This window comes from Fragaria vesca, linkage group LG4 (genome assembly GCF_000184155.1).
Source record: "Fragaria vesca subsp. vesca linkage group LG4, FraVesHawaii_1.0, whole genome shotgun sequence".
In the NCBI taxonomy this organism is placed as follows: Eukaryota; Viridiplantae; Streptophyta; class Magnoliopsida; order Rosales; family Rosaceae; genus Fragaria; species Fragaria vesca.
In genome coordinates this window covers 20,088,516-20,113,439 of record NC_020494.1, presented here as the reverse complement: position 1 = coordinate 20,113,439, position 24,924 = coordinate 20,088,516, and the positions used below count along the sequence as shown (strand labels likewise).

Sequence of the window (24,924 nt, the reverse complement as noted above, 5' to 3'; positions counted from 1 at the left end):
AAGAGTTTAGTGGTTGAAATTAAATTAAGGGTATAAACGTCATTGTCTTAAGATTTGTGTAAATGGGTTTTTGATTTTTTTTTTCTATTTAACTAGGGTATGACTTTTCTGATTTTGTGTAAATAAGCATTTTCCCAAAAGTAAAAGGGAGGTGGAGAGAGCATGAGAGGTATAGTGAGCAAATTTGGAGATCCCAATAGCCACACTTTTTTATGTTATACTGCTATGATTCTCTGATTCTAAACCATGAACAGTTATGATCATAATCATAGAACTGATCAATAATGGTGTTTACACTTTCCGGTTATCATATTCATTTGTGTAAGAGAACATTCAACTAAGCTGAGAAAAAATCCAAACCAAGATGTAATTGGCAGGTGATCTTTTGTTTCACAAGGTTGATTCAGGTGGATTGGATTCAACCTGAATGCCAATAAGGGGTCATCATGGGTTATCATTCATCTAATGGAACCTTCTAACTTCTAGCTGTGTAATTGATTACACAAAATTCCCAAGCCATTCCCAAGCCAGTGGTAACAATGACATAAAGAAGTGGACTCTGGAGGCTGGCGATGAAAATGAAACATTATCAGATTCCATATAATGTGCAGGAGGTAACTATCAGAAGGCAGTTTTGGTATTTATAATTTAGAGCATGTAGACCAAGCAACCTAGCATATATTGTGGATGACTGCAGTCCAACCAACCCTAATACATCTCTGGTATATATTTGGTTCATTGGCAGTACCCTACACAGCTCATATGATCACACTGACTAGCCAAATCTGCATAGAAAGACCAAATATGAAGAGGGTCTTCTCTTCTCCACTAAAAGATCTTTGCGTAATCGAACCAATTGAAGTCCCTTTCATAATGCAAAGACTTGTCAAACAAAACAACTAAATGTAAGCTTTTGGGTTTGCCTTGGTAGAAGAGTGCCCCCAACTACTCCCCTATATAGTTGTAACACCATCTGCAGAGGCATTTGCACACCGACTTGTCAGTTGTCATTAGTCCCAACATTCCTGCGAACGAGGTATGACACTTGAATTAGTTATTTTTGCCCTTCATAGATTTCATGTTATTCGTTGCGTAGATTTAATTATGACACTTGAATTAGCACTTGTTTGTATATATTTGACATGTTACCGTATAGTATCAAGAAGACAAGAACTCACTTGATCGATGATCCAGATTGATAGTCATGAGTAAATATATATGAATTTCTGTAATGTTTATAGTCGTGAAGTCCAATTTGCATGCATATACAAAAATGGTTGGGCAATGGCTCACCTACATATCTCTTACTCTCTTTGAACATCAATTAGGTGCTGCTTGGCTGTTCAAGGGAACTACCGATAGTGTGATGGGGGATAACAGTTACAAAACCTTTGAGCTTAATGTGAAGAAAGAAGAACCAACTCTTGTACCTCCTGCAGCAGAAACGGAGAAGGGCCTCTACTTCCTCTCAAATCTAGATCAGAACATTGCGGTCGTAGTTCGTACACTATACTACTATAAATCGGATTCAAAGGGGAATGAGGATGTTGTGGAAGTCATGAAGAAAGCCTTGTCAGATGTTCTTGTTCATTACTATCCACTGGCAGGAAGGTTAAGTATAAGCACAGAGGGGAAGCTGATAGTGGATTGCACAGGAGATGGGGCTGTGTTTGTGGAAGCTGAAGCTAACTGTGAAATGAAGGAGGTAGGAGACATTACAAAGCCGGATCCTGTGACTGACGGGAAGCTGATTTATGATGTTCCTGGTGCCAATAACATACTTGAGATTCCTCCTTTGGTTGTTCAGGTTTGAGTTTTCATCAGTTTTCAATATGTAATTACCCTTAATCCTTATATGTTATTGTTTTGTATTTACATCAAACAAAGAAATGGAAGACAAAATGAGAAGAACTCTGGATAGGATCTATCTACATGTATATGTATAACTCTATATATGGATATGTATATCACAGTCAGTGTTTCTATTTTCCACTTGTTTACATCTCGCACAAGTTACTAAGATGTGAGCTTTAATTCCAGGTGACTAAGTTCAGATGTGGAGGATTTGTCCTTGGGTTAAGCATCAACCATTGTATGAATGATGGGATTTCTGCAATGCAATTTGTGAACTCATGGAGTGAGACTGCTAGAGGCGTGCCTCTTAAGGTTCTTCCATTTCTAGACAGAAGCATACTCAAAGCGCGAAACCCTCCAAAGATAGAGTTCCCTCACCATGAGTTTGCTCAGATAGAAGATATATCTGATACCACAAAACTTTATGAAGAAGAAGAAATGGTTTATAGGTCCTTCTGTTTTGAACCAGAGAAGCTCGAAAAGCTCAAGAAAAAGGCCATGGAAGATGGGGTTCTTGAAAAATGCACTTCATTTGTAGCACTCTCTGCCTTTGTCTGGAGAGCAAGGACCAGAGCCTTAAGGATGGTACCTGATCAGAAAACAAAGCTGCTTTTCGCTGTTGATGGACGGTCGAGATTTGAGCCAGTGATACCAAAAGGCTACTATGGAAATGCAATTGTGCTGACATATGCATTATGCAGTACAGGGGAGCTATTAGAGAATCCATTCTCATTTTCTGTAGGGCTAGTTGATAAGGCAATTCACATGGTTAGTGATAGTTATATGAGATCAGTCATAGACTACTTTGAAGTCACAAGAGCTAGGCCTTCTTTGGCAGCAACTCTTTTGATAACAACATGGTCTAGGCTTGATTTCCACACTACTGATTTCGGTTGGGGAGAGCCTGTGTTTTCGGGGCCTGTGGGTTTGCCTGAGAAGGAAGTAATCTTGTTCCTTTCTCACGGTGAAGACAGGAAAAGCATTAATGTGTTTTTGGGAATGCCAGCTTCTGCTATGAAGGTGTTTGAAGAGTTGATGCAGATTTGAGATTTCAAGTGGTTAAGAAGTAAAACTGATACTTGACCCCCAATTCATTTCAAACAGTGAAGGAAATCATGGGAATAAAAGTGTACTAGAGTTTGCAAGTTCTTATCTTTCTATTTTCTTTCATTTGGAATTTCGGATGTGTATGGCTTTTATGCTGATGAGGGTACTAATAGTTATCAGCAATTCATGAAGATACTTTGTCGACTTATGAATCGGGGATGTGCTGTTGTATGCTACTGATGTAATTTGTACTAAAATTCAATAAACAAGTGCTTGTTATTGAAGAGGGTGTAGGGTATTAGTTATAATGTTAGATTACCCATTTCCGTAGTCTGAATTACCAAAAATGATGGACTTCGATAAGGCCACAAGGTTAGACTAAGCAAAACTACAAAAGAAATGGAACACATGATCAGAGAAAAAGACTAGAAGGCACAAAGCCCGTTAGAACATACATTGCCACCCAAACCAGTGGCGGAACCATTCATGTGGCTATCAGGGCTATAACCATACCCAGATTAGGCCACAACCCAAATTAGCCCACCAAACCTCACAGAATATCATTCATCTTCACGCTCTCCTCCTCCTGCTTTCTCTCCTTCTCCTCCTCTCCTCCAAACTCCAGTCCTCCGCCGTCGCCTCCACCGTAATCGACGCCGGCAACAGACCTCACAAAGTATCATACTATTATTCATCTTCACGCTCTCCTCCTTCTGCTTTCTTCTGTCCATACAAAATTAGTCATACCCACTGTGAAATCCTGGTTCCGCCACTGACCCAAACCTATACCCGATATCGATTTCGTGCCCCCTAAATCCCTAATGCATCTCACACCGGAGTAGGACGGTCCGAAAAGGAAATAGATCTTTCCCATTTTGATGGAAGCTGATATTGGTGAGGAGTTGTAGAGCTCAATCTATAACAGTGTATTAAAAACGAAACTTTTAATCAAAAACAAATAGTTTTATTAATGCAATCTGTTTTGAATTTGAATTCCAATAGTATGGTTATGGTTATTGAGACAAAGATAAGGACGTTATAAGACAGTTCCTTTTTTGATATAAAATGAATTGTCTTCATTGATCCCTAGCTAGAGCACGGTACCTAAAAAAACATTGTTCCATCAACAATATGAGATTAAGGGTGAACCTAGGAAAAGAACAATGGAACAAGGCAGCGAGTCTAGTTAGTATCTTTCATAGTTATTGTGTTATATTACGACTTCCACGTTTAATGAATCCTAACTTAGGATCAGAAAACTTATCAATCATATATTTGTCATAGTTGATTTTGTTTATGTAAATACACATGTTCTATTTGTTCAGTATATATCTAACCCACCCGTCGAACCCATTAGGATGTAAACACGTAGGCCCCATAGAATCTTATGCTCAAATCCATCATCAATTCTACTGCCCGAGCTACGTGAATTTGTTTTAGTTGAAGTCGATCTAGATGAATTGTTTTTCTTTTAAATCGACCTACATGAATTTGTTTTTTTTTAAATCAACCTACGTGAAGTATATCAAATGTTGTGAATCTCCTACCCTATTTAATTACCTCTAATATCTCTATATTCAAAGTTGGAAAATGTGCATCTAACTAGTTTGATAACATTTAGACAACAACTTAAAGTATATATGGACTGGTATCACAACGAAATTGGAGACAATCAAAGTCATATCAATTGTATTTCAATGATCTCAGGACCAATATGATACTAATGTAACCTTTCATGCCATTTTGAGATACTGTCGGTGCCTAACTCATTCAAATAGCATCTTCTCTGTTGTTTGATTTTGGATCAAGATCTTCTGTACGTGTACATGTCTCCACAAACTTTACAACTACTCATGAACAAATTAATCAATGATGATATATACAGATGATGGCTATTGGCTAGTCAAAACTGATTTATCTTTCTTAACCAACTGATGGACTAAGCAGCATATAAGCACCATCATAGCCCTTAATCATGCTCGAATCTGAACGAGGACGACGAGCTGGACTGCTACATTGTATGAAAAAAAACTCGTCGGATAAACTCATCATATCGCCATCAACATTGTTCTCCATCTCTGCCAAAACATTGCAGAACAAATCCACATCGCAAGGAAGCAAAATTGGACCTCCAGTACTGTACCCGTATTCCCAGGCAGCATCCTCTAACAGTACCTTGAACAATGGATGGTTAGCAAACTCAACCTTCACCACGAATCGTTGCTTCTCTGGTCCAACGTAGACCGAGAAGCACCCATCCGGAGCTAGTACTCTGCAGCCCTTGCTCTTCTTCCTCTTGCTGCTGCTCTGGTTTGTTAAATTGCACTTCCTCCATGCCTTCATTATCACATTCTTCGCCAACTTTCCCTTCACAATATCCATAGGTTAAGCACCAAAAGACGAGAGTAAGTATGAAAAGTGAAGATTTGGATGAGATGATGAAGATCCTACCCAGATGGGAGCATATATATGCATGTGTTTGATGAGACTATGAGAGATTGAGAGGTGAGGCTTATGTGTATGCCCCCGGGTAGTCCAAAAATAATGTGGGAGATTTGTCAACTTTCCTGCGCCGGTAGATTTTGCATAATAGACTAATACGTGATTAGTTTATATTGGGGACAAGAGATGGCCGGACCATTTCATTTTGTCTTCAAAAACACCTGCGCTTAGTGGCACAAGACAAGCTTAAAAATATACAGAGATAAATAACAAACATTGTATAGTACCAGAAAACTCAATTTTTTTGATAAATGTATATTACTAGCTAAGTTGACATGCCTTTTATAGTATGAATGATTAAGGGTGTTGTTTCGGGAGATACTCAAAAATGAGCTTAAACTTTAGGGAAATACTTATCAAGACGCTAGAATAAGAATAAGAATAATATTCATTAGGTTCCATCGAGTAAACAAATGAACAACAAGCACATTGATGCAAATTAATCCAATAAAGCTCTCTCTCTATATAATATGGAGAACGTAGAACTATCCAAAGAGCTAGACCAGTATGCCAAATGTGAGCGGTGGTAGTGGGTTGTTTAAGTGATCTTCTATTCTTCTTGGAAGATTTATTGTTCAATCTCCTTGCAACACCTAGCAAGATGGGGAACCTAGAAAACATTATCTTTATAAAGCATGGTTTTTGTGTGTAATCACTTTTCCAAATGATCGTGCTTCTAGTACTCAAGGTTTACGATAATCTTGCTTAAACACTTTATGTAAGCTATCACACGAGACACATTAATATATATGAGGCGTGAAGCATAATACTTGTAGCTAGGTGTTATCAAAACATAGAGTTGTTATGAATTGGTCATACTCACTATTCCATATGCGTTTGTTCGAGTATAATGAACTTCCGAAATCCTAACGAATCACATGGTTAATTGCATCATTTCAAAGGCAATTGGGCAAAAACCATAAACACAGCTATTGCTTTTGTCATTCCCACCTTATGTGAACATACATATATAGTTGTCATAATCTACCAATTAATAAATTTAATTTGCAAGGTGTACGATAATAATTGAAGATGGCTAAAAGCATATATATGTTCAACATTTTGATCAATTAGCTAGCCAATCGTGCTTCATTGAGTAATTTACATGTCCAAGATTGTAATCAAAGGTTGAAATCTTCGTTTACTTCTCCTAATGACCCATGTACACGCTCGATCGACATGCATGCATGTAATGATAAGCTAGCTAGCTTGGTGGAAAAACACAACTGGTTTCTAATTACATCGTTTATTATACAAGCAACTGGGAAAACGAACACATGCCATTGTCTCTTGCTATATAAGCGATCGATCAACTTGCATTTGTATTATACAAGATTTGACTACTGCAGTCTGCAACTTAATTTATGTATATGGAGCTCCGATCCCATTCTTTCTTGTATCTGCTTTGTCTGCTGGTCTTAAGCTCCAGTTGGCCTTCTCGATCTGCTATAATTAATAGCTCCAATTTGCTGCGGCTTACCTCTTAAATTACTTCGTTTATATTCTGCTATTGGTTTACCTCTCGTGCAAGCGACTATTAATTTGTGAAGCATAATGCAGGAACGTCAGTATGTGTTAATTAAGATTCTAAAAGATTTCAGCATCAATCTATCGAAACTCCAATGATCTGAGTTTGAATGAAACTATCCATTTTCTCTACTTGAGATAGCTAGGAGCAGCCGAGCAGGGAAAGAAGTGTTCGTCACTGTTTTGGTATTTTGCACCTAATTCATATGCCACTGATAGAAATTTCTTACCCTATATCATCAATTCGATCTGCTTATATATGTTCGGATTTCGGATCGTACATTTGTAGGGGAGTTGTTGGTGGATCAAGAAGTACTTCTGAGCAGAACACCAATATTACTCAATTTTCATGACTAAACCGGGAAAAATTAATGATTGGATGCACGCAGTCCTATACTCCTATATATATAAGAAACTGATGAATGAATGAACCCCTCAAAGGAAAGTAAGAAACTGATGTTGATAGATTAATTTGTCATTAGCTTTAACCAATATACAACCACAAAATGAATGAATCAATGATGATGATATCGACGATATGTACATAATTAGGCACTGGTGATTAAGGGCTAATTAGAGGGACCTATAAGCACCACCGTAGCCCTTGTTCATTCTAAAATCTAAATGACGAGGACGAGCTGAACCAAAGAAACCTCGCATCAAACACCAACTATTGGGGCAGATCATATCCTCAACGATACTGCCCTCTATCTCTGTCAAAACATTGCAGAACAAATCCACATCACAAGGAAGCAAAAGCGGACCATCATTTTTGTACCCATACTTCAATGCTGCATCCTCTAACAGCACCTTGAACAATGGATGGTTAGCAATCTCCGTCTTCACAACAAACTGTTGCTTTTCGGGACCGACGTAGGCTGGGAAACACCCGGCCGGAGCAGCTCTACCGGCCTTGTTCTTCTTCCGGCTGCAAGTGCTAGTACTGCAACTCCAAGATTTTCTCTTCGTCAATGAACTCAGTGCTGCGCACACTTTGCTGGCTTGTTTCAATAAATTACTGCATGGCCTCGACGGTTTCTTAGTCTGATTCTTCTTTCTTGAGTTTCCCTTCACCATATCCATGTCTGCCTTGAAACTAGAAGTAGTATGAAGCTTGTGGTTCTGGTGAGTGTTCTGGCGCCGGTATATTTTTCTGGGATTAAGCGAGGGAGGATATAATTAAGAGAATATAAGAGATGATAGAAGCAGAGGAGTAGCTCGAGGATCATATATATACGAGTGCTTGTGCTGGGAAAGCAATAAATTGGTGAGAATATGACTACGTACTTGACAAAGTCGTATAGATAATCTGGGAGACTATTCTTTCAACTCTCGTGCGTCAATAGATCAGCTTACATTGGGACGCCAGCGACTTCTTTTTGTTTTTTATTTGGCTTTCTAAATCTATAAAGTCCCACACGCATGTGAAGTTGTGAACTAAGTAATTCCAATTCGGAATAATGGACCATTTCACTATTACAGTGATATATATCATAGCCAACACTTTCACTCACCCTCTAATTGTCTAATATATAAATCCCTGTTCATTTTCGAAATTAAAAGTAAAAACGAAGCGTAAACGTAAAAAGAGACATGCAAGCATCTAATTAAGTAATTATAGTAAAAGGAACAACAAACTCAAGTTTTCGAGAAATCGCTAATGTTGTTAATATTGCTAATTGGTTTTCCCAAATTGAATCATTTGAAAGTTGTGAGCAGAAAGACTTTACCAGAGTAACTTGTATGTCTAAGATTGTGATCAAATTTGAAAATTTTCACATAATATGTATCAATTGAAGATGCATACTAGCTTGGACTCTTATGATCAATCAACGTACGTAATATTTGACATGCACGTACGCATGCTTGGACGAAACAAAAAATTGGATTTTACGTCATTTGTATGCGAAAACTAGGAAATGACCATAAGCAATTGTCTCATGCAATCTAATCTAGCAACTTAATTAATTGTCTTTTATATATAAGATTTTGACCGCTACTTAGTTTATACGCATATGCTACATATATAGCTAGCAGCTCCCATTCCTTCTTGTATCTGCCTTGTCTCAGTTGTCTGATCTTGGTTCCAGTTTCCCTTCTAATACGTACCTCTAATTTTCTTACGTACGTATATGTATACGTCTATGTATGTATATATATGTTTTTTGTTTTGTTTCTTTTTATCTTATCGCTCGTGCAGGCGACCTAATTTGATAAACGTGATTCATGAATATCAATGCACCTAAGCCCAGGAAAGTGAACTGATCTCCTTCACTCCAAATGACCACGTAATAGTCAAATATATGGCGTCGTTATTATGAAATTAAAATGAAAGACAGGCCGGTGTGTGAACAGTGGTTCAATAAATTAGGGAAACTGGTTTTCTGCTGGCCAAATACAGATACTGTCAAAGATGTAGCTTTGAATAAAAATGATGAGGAATTGTTGAAGTCTTGCGATATCCCACAGTATTGTGAGTGGCAATTTAATTCTCTCTCTGGTAATGAGATTTATTAGAAACGACTAAAGAGGTTGAGTTACCGATAGTTGAAGTAAAACAAAGCTCAACAATTCTCACACTACGTACAAATTTGGCTAGCTTGTTCATTAATCTAATGTGACTTTGTTTTTTTTTTTCTTTTTTCTTTTTTCACAGAAATGCTCCTCCAATCTTATACGTAATTTGATTCTTAGTCCAATAAATCTACAAAACTAATGAGTGCTTTGGAAATCTAATGAGAAACTCACACAAATGCATGGAACTATTTCAAATGGCAGAACGCTCTTCCCATTGCCGATCCAGATCGACTTATCATGTACATACCATTACCACAGATGTTGAAGCTCCAAACTGATCTGAGCTGCAGAACTAGACTAGGGAATTCACTGCTTCCTAACCAGTTGAACAATCAAAATTGTGGTCGACCGAGATGCATCTTTAATGCTGCCCAGACAGTCGAAGCAAAGGTTCTAATAACCTAAAAACCACCCAATGACGAGCTAACAATGGAGAAATTCCAATCGTCACCTTAAGCTCTCTATACGGAGAACAGAATGACTTGATATGTAGCAGATTGATCATTGATCAATTTAACACGTTCTCAATGACGTCTCTAGTCTCTAGCTAGATTAATTATCGTGTATATAACGAGATCATTTTCAGTACACGGGCGTGTTTCTTCACATACATACATAGATGATTTCAGGATTAGAGGAAATAATATAGAAACATGGTGGTCAAACATATGAATTGTTATGAATGGTTAAGATTGCGTTGTGTAATACATACATGGATGATCAAGATTAGAGGAAATAATATAGAAACATGGTGGTCAAACATATAAATTGTTATGAATGGTTAAGATTGCGTCGTGTAATACATACATGGATGATCAAGATTAGAGGAAATAATATAGAAACATAGTGATCAAACATATAAATTGTTATAAATAGTTAAGATTGCGTCGTGTAAGTACACGTAGTGCGTACAAGAATTTTCTGTATATAACATGTGTACATACAACCTTTGTTGAATATTATGTTGTCTTTAATATTAACTTTTGAATGAACAAAAATGATGCTAGCTATTTACAGAGTTAACTAAAACTTAGTCATCTTAAGCTTTGGTGATGTACTAAGAAGCCTATAGCCACCACCATAACCCTTGTTCATTCTTGAATTTGAATGAATTGGACTAAACAAAATTTGTATCAAAGACCGATTGGAACTGATCATTTCCTCATCGATGTCATCCATGCTCTCTATCTCTGCCAAAACATTGTAGAACAAATCCACATCACAAGGAAGCAAAAGCGGACCATCATTTCTGTATCCATACTCCAATGCTGCATCCTCTAACAGCACCTTGAACAACGGATGATTAACATACTCCATCTTCAACGCAAACCGTTGTTTTTCAGGTCCGACGTAGACTGAGAAATACCCCACCGGAGTTACTTTTCCGGCCTTGTTCTTCTTCTTCCGTTTGTCATTGCTAGCACTGCAACTCCTTGAACTGGATGTTGTGCACCCTTCGCTGCCGGTTTGTTTTGGTGAAGCAGCGCATAGCCTCCAAGCCTTGCTGATCAGTTTCTTTGTCGACGTAATTGCCTTCATCATATCCATGTGTACGTTCAGTGATCGAGTTAGTGGTTATCAGTTAAGCTCCTGGGGAAGTTCTTTGGGGGACTTGTAGTTTTTCTGGGAATGAATTAATTAAACAGGAGAAGATGGATGAGAAGAAGAGGACTGGCTCGGGGATTATATATACATTTGGGTAGTGGGAAAAGCTTTGAATATAGAGGTTGGCTTCAGTACTTGACGAAGTCTTGATGATATGAAATGAGTACTTGTCATTTTGTCAACTCTCGTGCGTCAAATTGATCATGACTGGTCTTTTTTTTGTTTTGTTTTTGGGGGAAATCACGCCAACTAGGGCCGCCTCGTTCGTTATGTCTTATTTCTTTTTCTGCTAAAGTACTTGGACAGTATTGCATGATAATTTCGAAACAACCCAATAATTTTTTTTTGCTAAAGTTGGACAGTATTCAAATAGAAATAGAATTACATGAGAATGACCGGTGGTGGAACTATATTCCTCACTCTCCTCTTTAAAAACACACCTAGTTACGAGTTCGTCAACGATGACGATATTTATGAGCCAATGAGACTTAACCCTTGACCAAACACATCACCCATTTTTTCTGGGAACAACCCAATAACATGATTTGAAACTTGTACAAAACAAGACATGTTAAATTTAGACACGATTAAGAAGCAAGTCATTTACGTATATGTTAACTGGTCGCCAAGACCCATTTATATATAACTAGGCATTTGTATGTCACCAAATAACTCATGTACCATGCATGTTTCAGTATCGCTGAAGTTTATTGAAGTTAAATCTTAATAAATTCTTAATAGCTAAAAGGAAGAAAACGTTCTGACATTATTCATCTCATCTCCCAACACAAATCAGTCTTTAGGCTAAAAAAAAAACAAAAAACCGTATGATTTCAATAAAATACAAAATCAAAACGATCCCAATTCAAATTTTTTAGGTATGGACGATATGTGATTGTTTCTTCTCAATTATTATAATAGCTAGAAAGTAATTGAACTAATTGAAATAGATTAAAATTGTCCGGTCAATTTTTGAAACAAAACTCATGACGTTGCACTACTTATACTTTTATATAACACCAGGTCATGTAATCATAGTCAACTATTTGTATAATTGACAAGTTTATTACTGTCTCTGTGTAAGCCTTTTTGTTTACGATATATCATTATATCTGGTCGAAGGGACGTACATGGCTTTGCAAAGAATTACAAGCTAGTTAATTAGATTGATTGTTAGACTAATGACGCTGCCATTACGATATTTTTGAAAATGATTAGTGTGAACATATTATCTGTTTTCACCTACCAATTTGGAAACTTGACGGAGTACGTAGTAGCATACATGCATGACAAAGAATAATTAATGAAACGTTGATCCATGGTTATTTGCATACATAGCCCCCAGCTGTAGCACAGTAGCAGCCTCATAAATGGTAATGTTCAACTATTCAAGTCGTTCTACGCGTAGACCTGGAGACATCTAAGCTCATGATCTAAGTTGCTATATTTGATTCTGGGTTTAGAACTTAGAACGGGTAAGTGATTATGATAATGATGTGTGTGGAGCACCAGATTCCTCCAGCAGGGCGTTGTCTTATCCATACTTGTTTATAACTTGTTCCGATTGGCCAGCAGCCCCAAGAATATAAGGCTTTAGCTAGTAATATAAGGGGTTGAATATTTACTTCATTTCTCCTCACCATGCATCATATACTGAAAGTGAAAGCTAGCTTAGGTCAGATACTCGGAAATTTGGAACTTAGAGATAAAAGGATCGTATTTGACCTTAGAAGGTGAACTTCAATTATGTATCAAAATTTAGATGTGATATTATTTACGCTAGCTGTAAACTATCTAATACAAAACTAATATTGAATTGGATGTCAAGGCATTTTGCATGGTATTAGTAAAGATTGACATTTGATGCATCTAGAACTCGTAGCTAGATTTAGGTTTAGATTACAATTCTACATACTAATGTCACAAAGCTGCAATGATTAACTATATATGTGCTAATTGCCTACGATAGAACTTAGGCAGAACTAGGTACTTAAAACTTTGAATGAAAGAAAATATCGTAGATAACCAGGCTAAATATAGGTACGTACCTAACCCTTTTTTTGAAACTAAATGATGAGAGGTTGCTTACAATAATAATTAGATGTGACGGATTGCTTAAACCATCAACTGCCCACGTATTTGACAAAGATCATGAAAATATATATGTTCAATAGAATCATTATTGTAAGCATAGATCAACTAGCTAGGTAGCTTGTACATTATTACAACAGCTGGTTCCCACAGCAGTACCAATGAATCGAAGCTGGCTAAGGCAAAACAAGATTTATCAAATGCATGTTTTCTATGGAAAATAATATTACGTAGACTATTGTAATTATGAATGCCAATGGGTAGTATATGACCAGGGGGAGTCATCTTAGTCTTGACTCTTGACTAGGCTGGAGCATAGATGAGAATGAAACCCAAAAAAAAAAAAAAAAAAAAAAATAACTAAGAACCATGGACAAGAAAGGGATCGTAAACAATGACCAAATCTGAGATGAGATCTGAGATGGGTGTAGATTACGGAGTATGCTAGGATATAAGAATCAATTGGTTGAACGTGAGATTTGGATTGAAAAGGATTGCATGCAGAGGGAGAAGTATTGTTAGTAAGGGAATATGAGAGTTCACGAACCTGTTGAAGGAAAAGGAATTACTGTTTGGTGAAAGAGATGAAAACTTGATGGACATAGAGAAGAGATAAAAACTAAAAGAAGAGTTTGTGTCCCAATGATTTTGTTATTTGGTTTGGTAAAACGTAAAAGTTTGACCACTACTTAGGGCTAGTTTGGTATTAATGTTGTGACTTTAAAAAAAACTGATGCTGCTGTACTGTGAAAATAATCAGCTATGAATTAAAACAGTTTTGTGTTTGGTAAATATTAGTTTTAAAAATGCTGTCAAGATAAAAATTATTAATTTCTAGTGTTTTTAGTGACAGCTGTTTTTAAAAGTAACATTCATGTTGCTTCTAAAAGCTGCTGCCAGTGAACAATAATTTTCAAAAAAACTGTTTTTCTATCATTTACTAAGCACTATAAAATCTAAAAGTTCGAATAGAAACTAATTTTTTTAAAAGCGAAACTGTCCCAAATAAGGCCTTAATTATCTTTCTTTATTAGTGTTGGGTAACAATATTTGTACATTATTTAAAGGATTTCAGAGTTTGGAATAAAATTACGCAATTGTCACAACATATAACAACGTAGAACTATGGTAATATTATTATTTTTATATAATTTTATATATTATTTTATTTCAACACTTCTAGACGTACCCATTTTCAATAAAATTCTAGAAAAAAAAACCGTTTTCGCGTTTCCAATTAGCCCTTGTGACATTTTAGTCCTGACTCCGTTGTATATGACACATTGCTAGGGTTCATGCCTCCTATATACAGGGGCGTAGGGAGAGGGGGCTTGACCCTTCTCATGTATAATCTTTGGTGGATTAGCTAAATTTTATATAGAAATGACTCTCCTAATTAAGTTCTAACAAATAATATTATTTCCCTTTCTAGTTGTAATGTTTGATAAATTCCTTCTTAGTTTCTATAAATGCAGAGAAAAGAGCAATTTATAATCGATGTTTCTCTAATGAATCATCTAATAAGGTAATTTATAAAGTTAGGTATGAGTCAACTATTAAAAGATTTTACATGAAACAACTAGGTTATTGATATTTTGTCTTACCTTAATAGCCACTTAAGTCTTGACTCTTCTAAATCGAGTTTCTAGCTATGCCACTGCCTATATATATAGAACTTGCACTGTGTTCCCGAATTGGCTAGTCGATCGTCAGACTATCCACTCCTCATATATAATTGCCTCCAATTTTCCTCTTGTCAATATAGAAGCAGTGTCGATCATTCTTGATTAATTATGGATGATTGCAATTTCTTGCTTTCTCATCATATTATTACAGTATTTTATTACAGTATTAACTATAGCTCCAGATATATATCTTCCGCAGCTCAGTAACAATTAATAATCGAGGGATATCCAAACCCTCCCAAATATAAAGTTCCTCAAGTTTGTTTGTTAGAGAGGAGAGATCCCACACTTGTCGTTGTTTAACAATGTTTATACAAGAGGGAAGAAAATAGTGAAACAATCACCATATAGATAAATATATAGGCTAATTTTATTGCTGCGCAGCAAAAAAAAAAAATAATATATATATATATGTATGTATGTATGTATGTATATATATATATATGTGTATGTATACATGCATGCGTATATCATCATTTCTTTAGACAACAGAGATGTATTGGTGCTTTCTTTTCTGATCTATGAGTAGAACTACGTAGATATATATGTTAAAATAAAAACTAAGCAACCACCATTGATGATGACGATGAGGTTGGAGTGAGCATCCTATAAGAACCGCCGTAACCTCTGTTGCTGCCACAATTATTTCTACGACGAGCTGGACTGAAGCTTATAGGAGAACAAGTACTGGAAACGCCAACCATATCCTCATCAATATCATCGCTCTCCATCTGTGCCAAAACATTGCAGAACAGATCCACATCGCAAGGAAGCAAAATTGGACCGTCACTTTTGTAGCCATACTCCAATGCCGCATCCTCCAGCAGCGTCTTGAACAATGGATGGTTAACAAACTCCATCCTCACCACAAATCGCTGCTTTTCGGGTCCGACGTAGACTGTGAAACATCCGACCGGAGCGACTTTGCATGTCTTGGCCTTGTTCTTCTTCTGTTTCCAAGTGCCAGTATTATTAGTACTACTGGAGCTCCATGATTTGCTCCTTGTCAGTGAAGCTGCCGCAGTAGACGCTTTGCTGCTGCTTTGTCTCGGTAGAGTACTGCATCGCTTCCACGCCTTGATGATCAGATTCTTCGTCCACTTTCCCTTCTCGATATCCATGCCTTGAAATATACGTGAAGCTGTTAGGGTTTGCTCGTAACCCTAATCTTAATCTTTTCTCAACAAAGAAAAGAAGAGTGAATATATGAAAAGCGAAGAACTGGATGAGAAGCAATGCACTACCTCAAGGGGGTATAAATATATGATTGAAAGGAAGAGATCGAGGCGTATGCGAGGACTTTGTAATTACCCTTGATAATAATTTCGAAGTTTGTCAACTCTCGTGCGCCGATAGATTTTGAATAATTGTAGGATTTGAATTTGTTAAAGAAAGTCGTATGGGGATGAAATTAAAGAGAGGGCTGGACCATTTCTTAAATTTTTCTTCAACAACATCTGCGCTAGCTTAGTGACGAAAAATGACGACGGAAAATAACAAAGCATATAGATAACAATATTTACAGGTTTTATTTATACGAATCGAATCCAATTAAGGAGTAAATAAAAACCAAGATTAATTAGAAGCTTTAGTTTATTATGGACGTGGGTTACTTAAACTGAGCTTCTTGATTCTTGAAAGTCTTCTCATAGTTCGATCAATCCCATTGGAACACCTTGCAAGCTGCTGCAAACCCAGAAACTAGTTTTCTGCAATACACATGGTTTTTGTGTACGTAACAATTTCGCCATGGTATTCCTGCTTAAACTATTTAGCTAGGGATTCTATTTTAAATCGAACCCTTGTATGTTTCGAGCACACGAGACATGCAAATTATTATAAACGGTGGATGAAACATCATGTTCTAGCTTTGCTTATTCATTAAGAGATTCCAGGTGATGTGTTAAAAATTTATTCATTTCTGTATGTCTCATGTTTATTGTGTGACATCAACTTTTTTATTCAGTTCCTTTCAAAAAAAAACTTTTTTATTCAGTTATATATGTAATGGAATATAAGGAATACCATGCACAAAATTGTTCAGATATAATCGATCAAAATCACTTTATTAAGTACGCACGTTACTTGTTTCTTCTAGATTAGCGACTCATTTCATCATTTCCTCTAAATCTCTAAAGTCTAAACCCTAAGAGAGATTCTACTTAAGTACAAACCCTAGAAGTTGATTTTTTTTCCCTTGAATTAAGTTGATTTTCCTTGTAATGATTACGATGAATGTTCATTTTTGCGTCATCACTTTATTTTTACGCCGAGATCGATCAAGGCATGCATCAAGCCGCCGCCGCCGCATGCATCAAGCTTATGCAACTCTTCCTGCTGATCTTTGATGATGTATGAAATGCTCGATGTTATGAAACTAGGGTCTGCTGGTTAAGCCAAGACCCACGCGCGATTAGGTAAACAATGCAATCAATCATCAGACTTTCTCTCAGGTAATTTGCTTCTAATTGCGAGTAAAGCTGTAATTGAGGAATAAGGAATGCTGTTTTGAGACTCATGCACTGTATTTCGAAGCAAAAATATTCATGTTCTTTCTGCAAACAGACAAGACTTCCTCTATGGATCTCAGACTCAAACTTCTTCAAAGAAAACAACTATATGTGGGATCGATATTCGATCTTCAGCTTTGTTTGAATTCGATCTTCATCTTAGCTATCAACAAAAGTGATTAAATTAAAAAAGGCTCACGACGACAATACGTATAGCAAGCTGGTCAACCAAACGTGCTGATATTGTCTGTGGGAAGTAGTTAAGAAATTGTGTTATAAGATCGAAAGAGAGTAACGACACTATGTTTTGGTCAGGGGAACAATTGGAAACAAAAAATGGCAAAATTAAGGGGCCGAAATATTGGCGGCTTCAATATAATCCATATGCCTCTATCAAACTTTTTTTGGGGTCAAGAATAGAACTTCATTGGAACAGACCACAAAGGTCGAGCAAAACACAACAAAAAGAAAGCTAACAAAGCTGAAAGAGCAAGAGGGAAACTAAACACTGCTACAAACCACTATAGACAAAAAGCAAAGAAAGACAAAAGCAGATAAAAGAGCAAGAGCTGCTGTAATCAACAGCAAGTCTCAGTCAGGGGGGCCATCGCTCCTAAGAATATGAAGGAGGGAGGTTGGAGGCGTATTAGCCCAGTCCGAAGAGCACAACCTCACCATGGCAAGCTTCGCCGCTGCGTCAGCAACCCGGTTAGCTTCACGGGGAACCCAGTTCCATAACACCTCATCAAAGGCAGGCAACAGAAACTTCACTCTATTGAGAATAGGTAGAATTTTCCAATTGGGAGTGAAAGTTGGGGAAGAGAGAGACCTAATGACCTCCTGGCAATCACCCTCAATGATAACATTTTTCAAATTCAGAAACCTTGCAATTTGAAGACCTTTAACCACCGAGTCAGCCTCGGCCTCAACAACAGAATTATGGGAGCACAAGAGACTTGCACCAGCAATAGAACAACCCCTATGGTTACGCACCACTAGACCAATCCCACTGTGTTGGTTACTCATCTTCCAAGCTGCATCAATGTTAACTTTTACCACATTTGGAGGGGGAGGATGCCACAATTTGCTTGCAGTAGGTCTCCGAGGCTCATCTGGGGGAGTGTCATAATCAGACTGAGCTTCAGACCACTCTTTAAAGCTTCTGTGAATGTTCTCTATAGTAGTAACAAGGTTAGGGGAGACCCTCTTCATTACTGCAACACATCTTTGCTTCCAAATCTCCCACAAATGAAAACACACAAACTGAAAAACTCCTCATTGTGATGAGACAGCTTACCAGAATTGCCAGAAACTGCTAGAAGCCAAGCATCCAAGCTTGTGATAGAGGCCTTCTCTGGGATGTATCCCAAAGAGCTCCCAAACCATACAGCGCTAGTCCAAGGGCATAGAAGTAGGCAATGCTCCGTAGTTTCCGGATGCTCACCACAAATAGCACACAAAGGGTCTGGAATAATTTTTCTTCTGAAAATATTCCAGTTGGTAGAAAGAGCATTTGATAACGCACGCCACAAGAAATTGGAAATTTTTGGCAGCATGGTTGGCCTCCACACCACCTTCCACAGCTTTGCATCTATCATGTGCGACGATGAAGGTTTAGAAGACCCCTTACCCCCCCTGCTCCTTGACAATCCTTCTGTAGCCACTTTTTGCTGAATAGACACCACTCTTAGAAAAAGGCCAAATGAGAACATCTCTGTCATTCTCACTGCCAATTGGAATAGATTTGATGGCCTTGGCATCATCACCATTCAAAAACGGTTCCAAGTGAGTAATATTCCAATTCCCTGAAGCATCAATAACATCGGCAACCAAGAGAGGAGTAAAGCGATTTGAGGAGTCAATTGGGATAATAAGCCCCCCGGAATTATTTGGAACCCATCTATCAGTCCAGACATCAATACTTTTCCCATTACGAACCTGCCACCTCGAGTGATTACTGATGGAATCTCTGCCAGCTAGCAAACTGTTCCAGATCCAAGAAGGCCTGGAGCCTTTCTTAGCTTTCAAGAAGGAAGAGTGGTTAAAGTATCTAGCCTTTAGAATCCTCCCCCATAGAGAATCAGGCTTATTAATCAATCTCCAGCACTGCTTTGCGAGGAGGGCGAGGTTGAAAGACTGCAACTCCTTGAAGCCCAAACCACCATCAAACTTACTCTTGCTCAGATCCTCCCACCAGTGGACCTTGGTCTTGACGTCTGAATACCCCCACCAGAAGTTTGAGAGATCGGAGTTGATAGCCTTGCAGAGAGTCTTGGGCAGAAGAAAGATTGACATAGGGTAGGAGGGCACAGCCATAGCAACAGATTTAATAAGGACTTCCCTTCCAGCTTGGGAGAGAATATTTGCTTTCCAGCCCTCGATCTTCTGCCTAATCCGTTCTCTGATAAAAGTCATCGCACTACGCTTAGAGTTACCCCACAGAGTAGGTAAACCCAAGTAGACTCCAGGTTGGGACACACATGGGATTTGAAGAACAGTAGCAATAGCAGATCTCTTCGGATCAGGAGTATTAGCTGAGAAAAAGACCGAAGATTTATCAAAGTTAATCGCCTGTCCCGAGGCCGCACAGTAAGAATCAAGAATATTTCTCAGGGCTTGACAATTTGAGGTCGTTACCTTGGTGAAGAAAATTGTGTCATCCGCGAACATCAGATGCGAGAGTCCTGGGCTGTTTGGACTGAGTTTGATACACTGCAGTTGATCCTTGCGAATAGCCTCTGACACATTTCTAGAAAGCACCTCCCCTACCAATAAAAACAAATAAGGAGACAACGGATCCCCCTGCCGAAGACCCCTTGTAGGGTTGAAAGAGTTGCCCTGTTTGCCATTGATTAGAATAGAAAAAGACACATAAGTCACAATCTTTAAAACCAACTTTACCCAATTTCGGTGAAAACCAAATCGAATTAGAGTTGCTTCCAAAAAGTCCCATTCGACTCTATCATATGCCTTGTGCATGTCAAGCTTAATGGCAAGCTCATGAACTGATTTTGATTTCTTTAACTTGAGGTAGTGGTAAGCCTCGTGAGCCAAAATAAGGTTGTCCTGGATTAGCCTTCCAGGCACGAAAGCATTCTGATGCTCCGAAATAATCTGAGGAAGAATAGCTTTGAGCCGGTTTGCTAAGAGCTTGGAGATGATCTTTATTGAGCTATTGCAGAGACTGATTGGGCGAAACTGACCCATTGATTCTGGATGGGGAACCTTTGGCAGAAGGACAATATTGGTTTTGCTGAGATTGGCTACCGAGGGATCATCATTCGAGAATCTGGACACCGCATTGTTGATATTCTCACACACTATATCCCAATACTTCTTGTAGAAAAAACCCGGAAAGCCATCTGGCCCTGGCGCCTTCCAATTACCCAACTGCTTCACCGCCAAAAAAATTTCCTCATGGGAGAAAGGTTTGATGATAGATCTATTCTGGTCCTCGGAGACTTGACAATTGATAGTGTCCAAAATACCACCCCAATCTCTTGGACCTGTAGAAGTATAAAGCTTTCCATAGAACTCTGCAAAAGCTAAACTGATTTGTGCTTCACCACTGATCCAGTTCGCATTATCAAGACACAAACTGCTTATGCGATTCTTATTTCTCCTGTAGATAGTGGTAAGATGGAAGAATTTCGTGTTTCGATCCCCCTCCAACAACCAATTGATTCTCGACCTCTGCTTCCAAAATGATTCCTCAAAGGACCATGCTGAGTTCAACTCTTCAAGGATCACAGACTCCCTAGTTCTAGAAACAGCATCAATAGTACCCTCCTGGATTCCTTTTAACTCCCAATTCAGAGCATCAATAGTAGCTTTGTTGTTTGGGAATTTTTCTTTACTCCATGCTACCAACCTCTTTTTACAAGAGCGGAGATTAGCCTCCCAGGAGACAAACGGGTTGGCATAGCGATTCGAATCCCAGCAAGAATCAATAAGGGCTTGACACTCAATGTCCTCGGCCCAGCTCGCTTCAAACTTGAAGGTTTTAGGCCTTTTTGGGATGGTGGAGTGAGAATGAAAAATAAGAGGGCAATGATCCGAACCTACTCGAGGCTCATGAAGAACAAAGGAGTCCGGCCATTCTTCCAAAACTTCCACATTCCCAACTGCTCGATCCAGCCGTTCCCTTATGACCTCTGAACAATCTTCCCGCCGATTTTCCCAAGTAAACATAGGACCAGTGAAATTGAAATCCACCAGAGAATTATTATCCATGAAATCCCTCAAGAATTTGACTCTATTCCAGTGCCAAGGAACCCCACCATCCTTTTCAAAATTAGCAACAATCTCATTGAAGTCGCCGATACAGATCCAAGGGGTGTCATGAGAGAAAGCCATGTTTGAGAGGGAATCCCAGAACTCACTCTTGTTCTCCTGATAAGGGGGGCCATAGAAAAAAGAGATTCTTACAGAGATGCCGAGATTGGTGAACCTAACCACAGTATCAATCAAATTCTTGCTCTTGGAGACAATATCCACATCTACCTCCGGCTTCCACCAAAGTGCTAACCCACCAACACTAGTGGCTGAGGGGTTAACAGTGATACCCTTGAAGTACCTATATTGTCTCCTAAGATTATTGATTCTAAAACAAGACTGCTTCGTTTCTGACAAAAAAACTAGAGGAGGGGAGTGGGAGCGCAAAAGCTCTCCAAGCTTCCGAACCGTCAAGGCACGCCCCAATCCTTGACAGTTCCAAGAAAGAATTGTACTCATGGCCCCTCTGTGGCTGTTGGCCAGCCTCTATCAAACTTGAATTGTTAGAATGATATGAAAGGCGAGAACTTCCCAGCGACTTGATTTAGTTTTTTCTCTTTTTGTCCATCTTGATGGGGGGAACAAGTTAAATTATTTAGTTTTTATTTATTTATTCTGATTTAATCCCAAAAACTATTAACACTTAATGATAGAGTAATGCATTCTTATAATATTGTTGTTGTCAAGCCTTCATTAACGAATTTGTCCAATACAAGAGGAGACATTTACCTACTTAATTAATTAAGATCTCACTCCCTTTGCCTAACAAGCTCTTACCATGCAATATACTTCTTCATACATAGGCACCACCTTCGGGAACCATTGCATCGAAGAAACCACACCTTGGAAAATATTTAGCTTTGCATTTAGATTCTTGCAATGATAGTTTGGTGACTGTACGTAGGGTTCTCCATCAATCCTTGCTTAGCTTGCAAGGCTTGATTGAAGAAAACCAAATTCCGAAATCGTACCCACAGAGTCGGACCTGAGATATAAAGACCTAAGGTAAGGTCTAAACATGGTGCCCTCTGATAGTCATACAAGAAAAAAAATGCAACGATATAAAACAACCAAAGATATTCCAAACCAATAAGTTCTTCTAATAGTACATAAAAAGAAAACTGATGTTTAATTGTTCGTAACGACATTAACAAAATTTGTGAAGAAAAAAGATATAAAACTATATACGGGAACCTGTATAAGGAGATTCATCTCAATTAAACTTGAAATAGACTCCTAAATAAGATGGATGGTGTTGGTTGCTGGGCACCTGTATATATATACTTTACAAACTTATTTGAGAAGGTCTAGGATGCGAATTTGGTTTTTATTTTATTTTTTATGATGAGGTATACAACGTACATTAACATAGTCCATGTATGACTTGTCTGTTCTCAATGCATCAACAACAACAAAGCAATGCTCTCCCCACCAAAGTCATTATTATCCTTGGAATTGGAAGAATTTAATTAAGCTCATTCAAAGAATTGGGAATCCATTAATGGTAATTAAGATGAAAATGGCCGCTAGACATCTATACAACTTCTTTATCATCCTTGAAAATTGGTGTCCTTAAAACTTTAAAAACCTGATGCAAGAGGTTGTTGCCTCTTGAGGCTCACCTCAGGTTCGGGCCTGCGTATCCAAGCTCTCAATCTGATTTAAGAATACATAATTTCTTGCATGCGTGTCAACCAATAGATTTTCTTCTCATTCACGTATCTCCCCACCAAAACCTAGCCATCATCCTATGCATTTCAGAACATAGACGCAATGGAAGCTCAAAACTACTCATGATGTATGTTGGTGTGGATTGCAAGACCGCTTTGATCGTAATCTCTTTACTTGTCGTACTAAGGCCATGTTGAGTATGATGGTCAAACTAAGCTTTATAGCCCTTTTGTGAACTTTGTGATCTCCCGTATATAAGTAATTTTTATATATATGGCTAATAGAAAATGTAGGGTAAGGTCTAAAGGGTTGGTTAGAGAGCTACACTTAATTTTGTGGGTGACTACGATGACCTTTGCCTGTGTGAAGCCATGTATGAAGAGAGCAACATAAATATATAAAAGTGAAGTGCACACATCGAAGGTGAAGAGAAGAGAGTCTACATAATTTGGCTATGAGTTATTGAGTGTCACAATATAGTCCTTATTTGAATAAAAAATTCTATTAAGTGAGTTAAATTTGGCCCCGGGCTCGTTTTAACCCTCCACTACAGGAGATGGTCTATGAGTTTTCTCCCCCCACTTTTGCGTACACTTCCTCGTTTTCTCACACTCAGTTTTTATATTACTTTAAGAGCAAATACAACAATTGTGCAATTGAGTGGGTAAAACTAAATGTTGGGTCAAAACAAGCATCCACAAGAAAAAAAAATTAGGCTGGGTTAGACGTGGATCCTATGTGGAGCCCAACTAACATGATTAAAGGTTAAGGTAAGAATTAACCCATGTATTAGTCTAGACGAATTTCAACGTAGGGCCCATACAGACACCATTTTGCACATGATATCATATGCCTTTTTTGTTTAATTAAAAAAGTTGTTTGTCTGACCTTACTAGTATTACCCTTTCTGACCCCCACCAAGCCTCTCTTCCACTTCTACCAACCTCAATGGAAACAACCAAACCCCAGCCAACCCCTCCTCCCATGACCACATACACATCCAACATACACCCATCACCAATCAACCCACAACCACCAACTATTCATTTCTACAAAATTCATTCATCACTTGGAAAAAGCCGCCAATTTGCTCTATCAAAATCAACTTTGACGCAGCTTGGATGGTGAAACTAACTTTGGTGGGTTTTGAGTTGTTGTGAGAAATCATCATTGTTCTTTAATTGATAGAACTTATGAAAGCTGTGGTGCCAACTTAGCGATTGAAGCCGAAACCAGAGCCGCTATCCTAGCTTTCTCCCTCACCAAGAAGCACTCTCAATTTCCTACCCATATTGAATCGGATTGCCAAGAATTAGTCAACAGCATCAATGGCACTGATTCGGGGAAGTGTTGGAGAATTTTACCTCTGATTGCTCGGATACATAGAGCTCCTCCTCCATGCCGACCGATCTCATGGTCTTGGATTCCTAGAAAAGCGAATTGCGCAACTCACCATGTTGCATCGCTTAGTGTGAGGAAGACGTGCCCGGATGTACAAACCATCGTCCTCCCTGGTCCACATATTTTCTCGTGACTGGTTGTTGTGTCCTCCAGTGGAAGATGCGATTGGTCTGAATTCC

General features: G+C 38.3%; 6 protein-coding genes across 6 annotated transcripts; 1 reads left to right on the top strand and 5 right to left on the bottom strand.

The window, feature by feature from the left end:
- Positions 1-987: 987 nt before the first annotated feature.
- On the top strand, positions 988-3,183 carry LOC101295412 (omega-hydroxypalmitate O-feruloyl transferase-like). Its single transcript, XM_004297471.1, has 3 exons — positions 988-1,036; positions 1,329-1,807; positions 2,041-3,183. Exons 2-3 carry the CDS (start codon positions 1,367-1,369, stop codon positions 2,899-2,901), a joined length of 1,302 nt encoding a protein of 433 aa, XP_004297519.1. The 5' UTR covers positions 988-1,036; positions 1,329-1,366; the 3' UTR covers positions 2,902-3,183.
- A 1,641-nt stretch (positions 3,184-4,824) lies between these two features.
- Positions 4,825-5,283, bottom strand: LOC101293879. Its single transcript, XM_004298500.1, has one exon. The coding sequence runs from the start codon at positions 5,281-5,283 to the stop codon at positions 4,825-4,827; it is 459 nt and encodes a 152-aa protein (XP_004298548.1).
- Positions 5,284-7,503: 2,220 nt separating this feature from the next.
- On the bottom strand, positions 7,504-8,013 carry LOC101293586. Its single transcript, XM_004298499.1, has one exon. It carries the CDS (start codon positions 8,011-8,013, stop codon positions 7,504-7,506), a length of 510 nt encoding a protein of 169 aa, XP_004298547.1.
- A 2,517-nt stretch (positions 8,014-10,530) lies between these two features.
- On the bottom strand, positions 10,531-11,055 carry LOC101293297. Its single transcript, XM_004298498.1, has one exon. The coding sequence runs from the start codon at positions 11,053-11,055 to the stop codon at positions 10,531-10,533; it is 525 nt and encodes a 174-aa protein (XP_004298546.1).
- Positions 11,056-15,448: 4,393 nt separating this feature from the next.
- LOC101292997 lies at positions 15,449-16,009 on the bottom strand. The gene has a single exon (XM_004298497.1). The coding sequence runs from the start codon at positions 16,007-16,009 to the stop codon at positions 15,449-15,451; it is 561 nt and encodes a 186-aa protein (XP_004298545.1).
- A 1,980-nt stretch (positions 16,010-17,989) lies between these two features.
- Positions 17,990-18,610, bottom strand: LOC101292699. Its single transcript, XM_004298496.1, has one exon. It carries the CDS (start codon positions 18,608-18,610, stop codon positions 17,990-17,992), a length of 621 nt encoding a protein of 206 aa, XP_004298544.1.
- Between the last annotated feature and the right edge of the window lie 6,314 nt (positions 18,611-24,924).

Excerpts from the sequence above, each read along its gene's own strand:
- LOC101295412 (XM_004297471.1), top strand. The coding sequence starts at position 1,367 with ATGGGGGATAACAGTTACAAAACCTTTGAGCTTAATGTGAAGAAAGAA. Across the intron at positions 1,808-2,040 it reads TTCCTCCTTTGGTTGTTCAG|GTGACTAAGTTCAGATGTGG; the intron begins GTTTGAGTTTTC and ends CTTTAATTCCAG.
- LOC101293879 (XM_004298500.1), bottom strand. The coding sequence starts at position 5,283 with ATGGATATTGTGAAGGGAAAGTTGGCGAAGAATGTGATAATGAAGGCA.
- LOC101293586 (XM_004298499.1), bottom strand. The coding sequence starts at position 8,013 with ATGGATATGGTGAAGGGAAACTCAAGAAAGAAGAATCAGACTAAGAAA.
- LOC101293297 (XM_004298498.1), bottom strand. The coding sequence starts at position 11,055 with ATGGATATGATGAAGGCAATTACGTCGACAAAGAAACTGATCAGCAAG.
- LOC101292997 (XM_004298497.1), bottom strand. The coding sequence starts at position 16,009 with ATGGATATCGAGAAGGGAAAGTGGACGAAGAATCTGATCATCAAGGCG.
- LOC101292699 (XM_004298496.1), bottom strand. The coding sequence starts at position 18,610 with ATGAAGAGGGTCTCCCCTAACCTTGTTACTACTATAGAGAACATTCAC.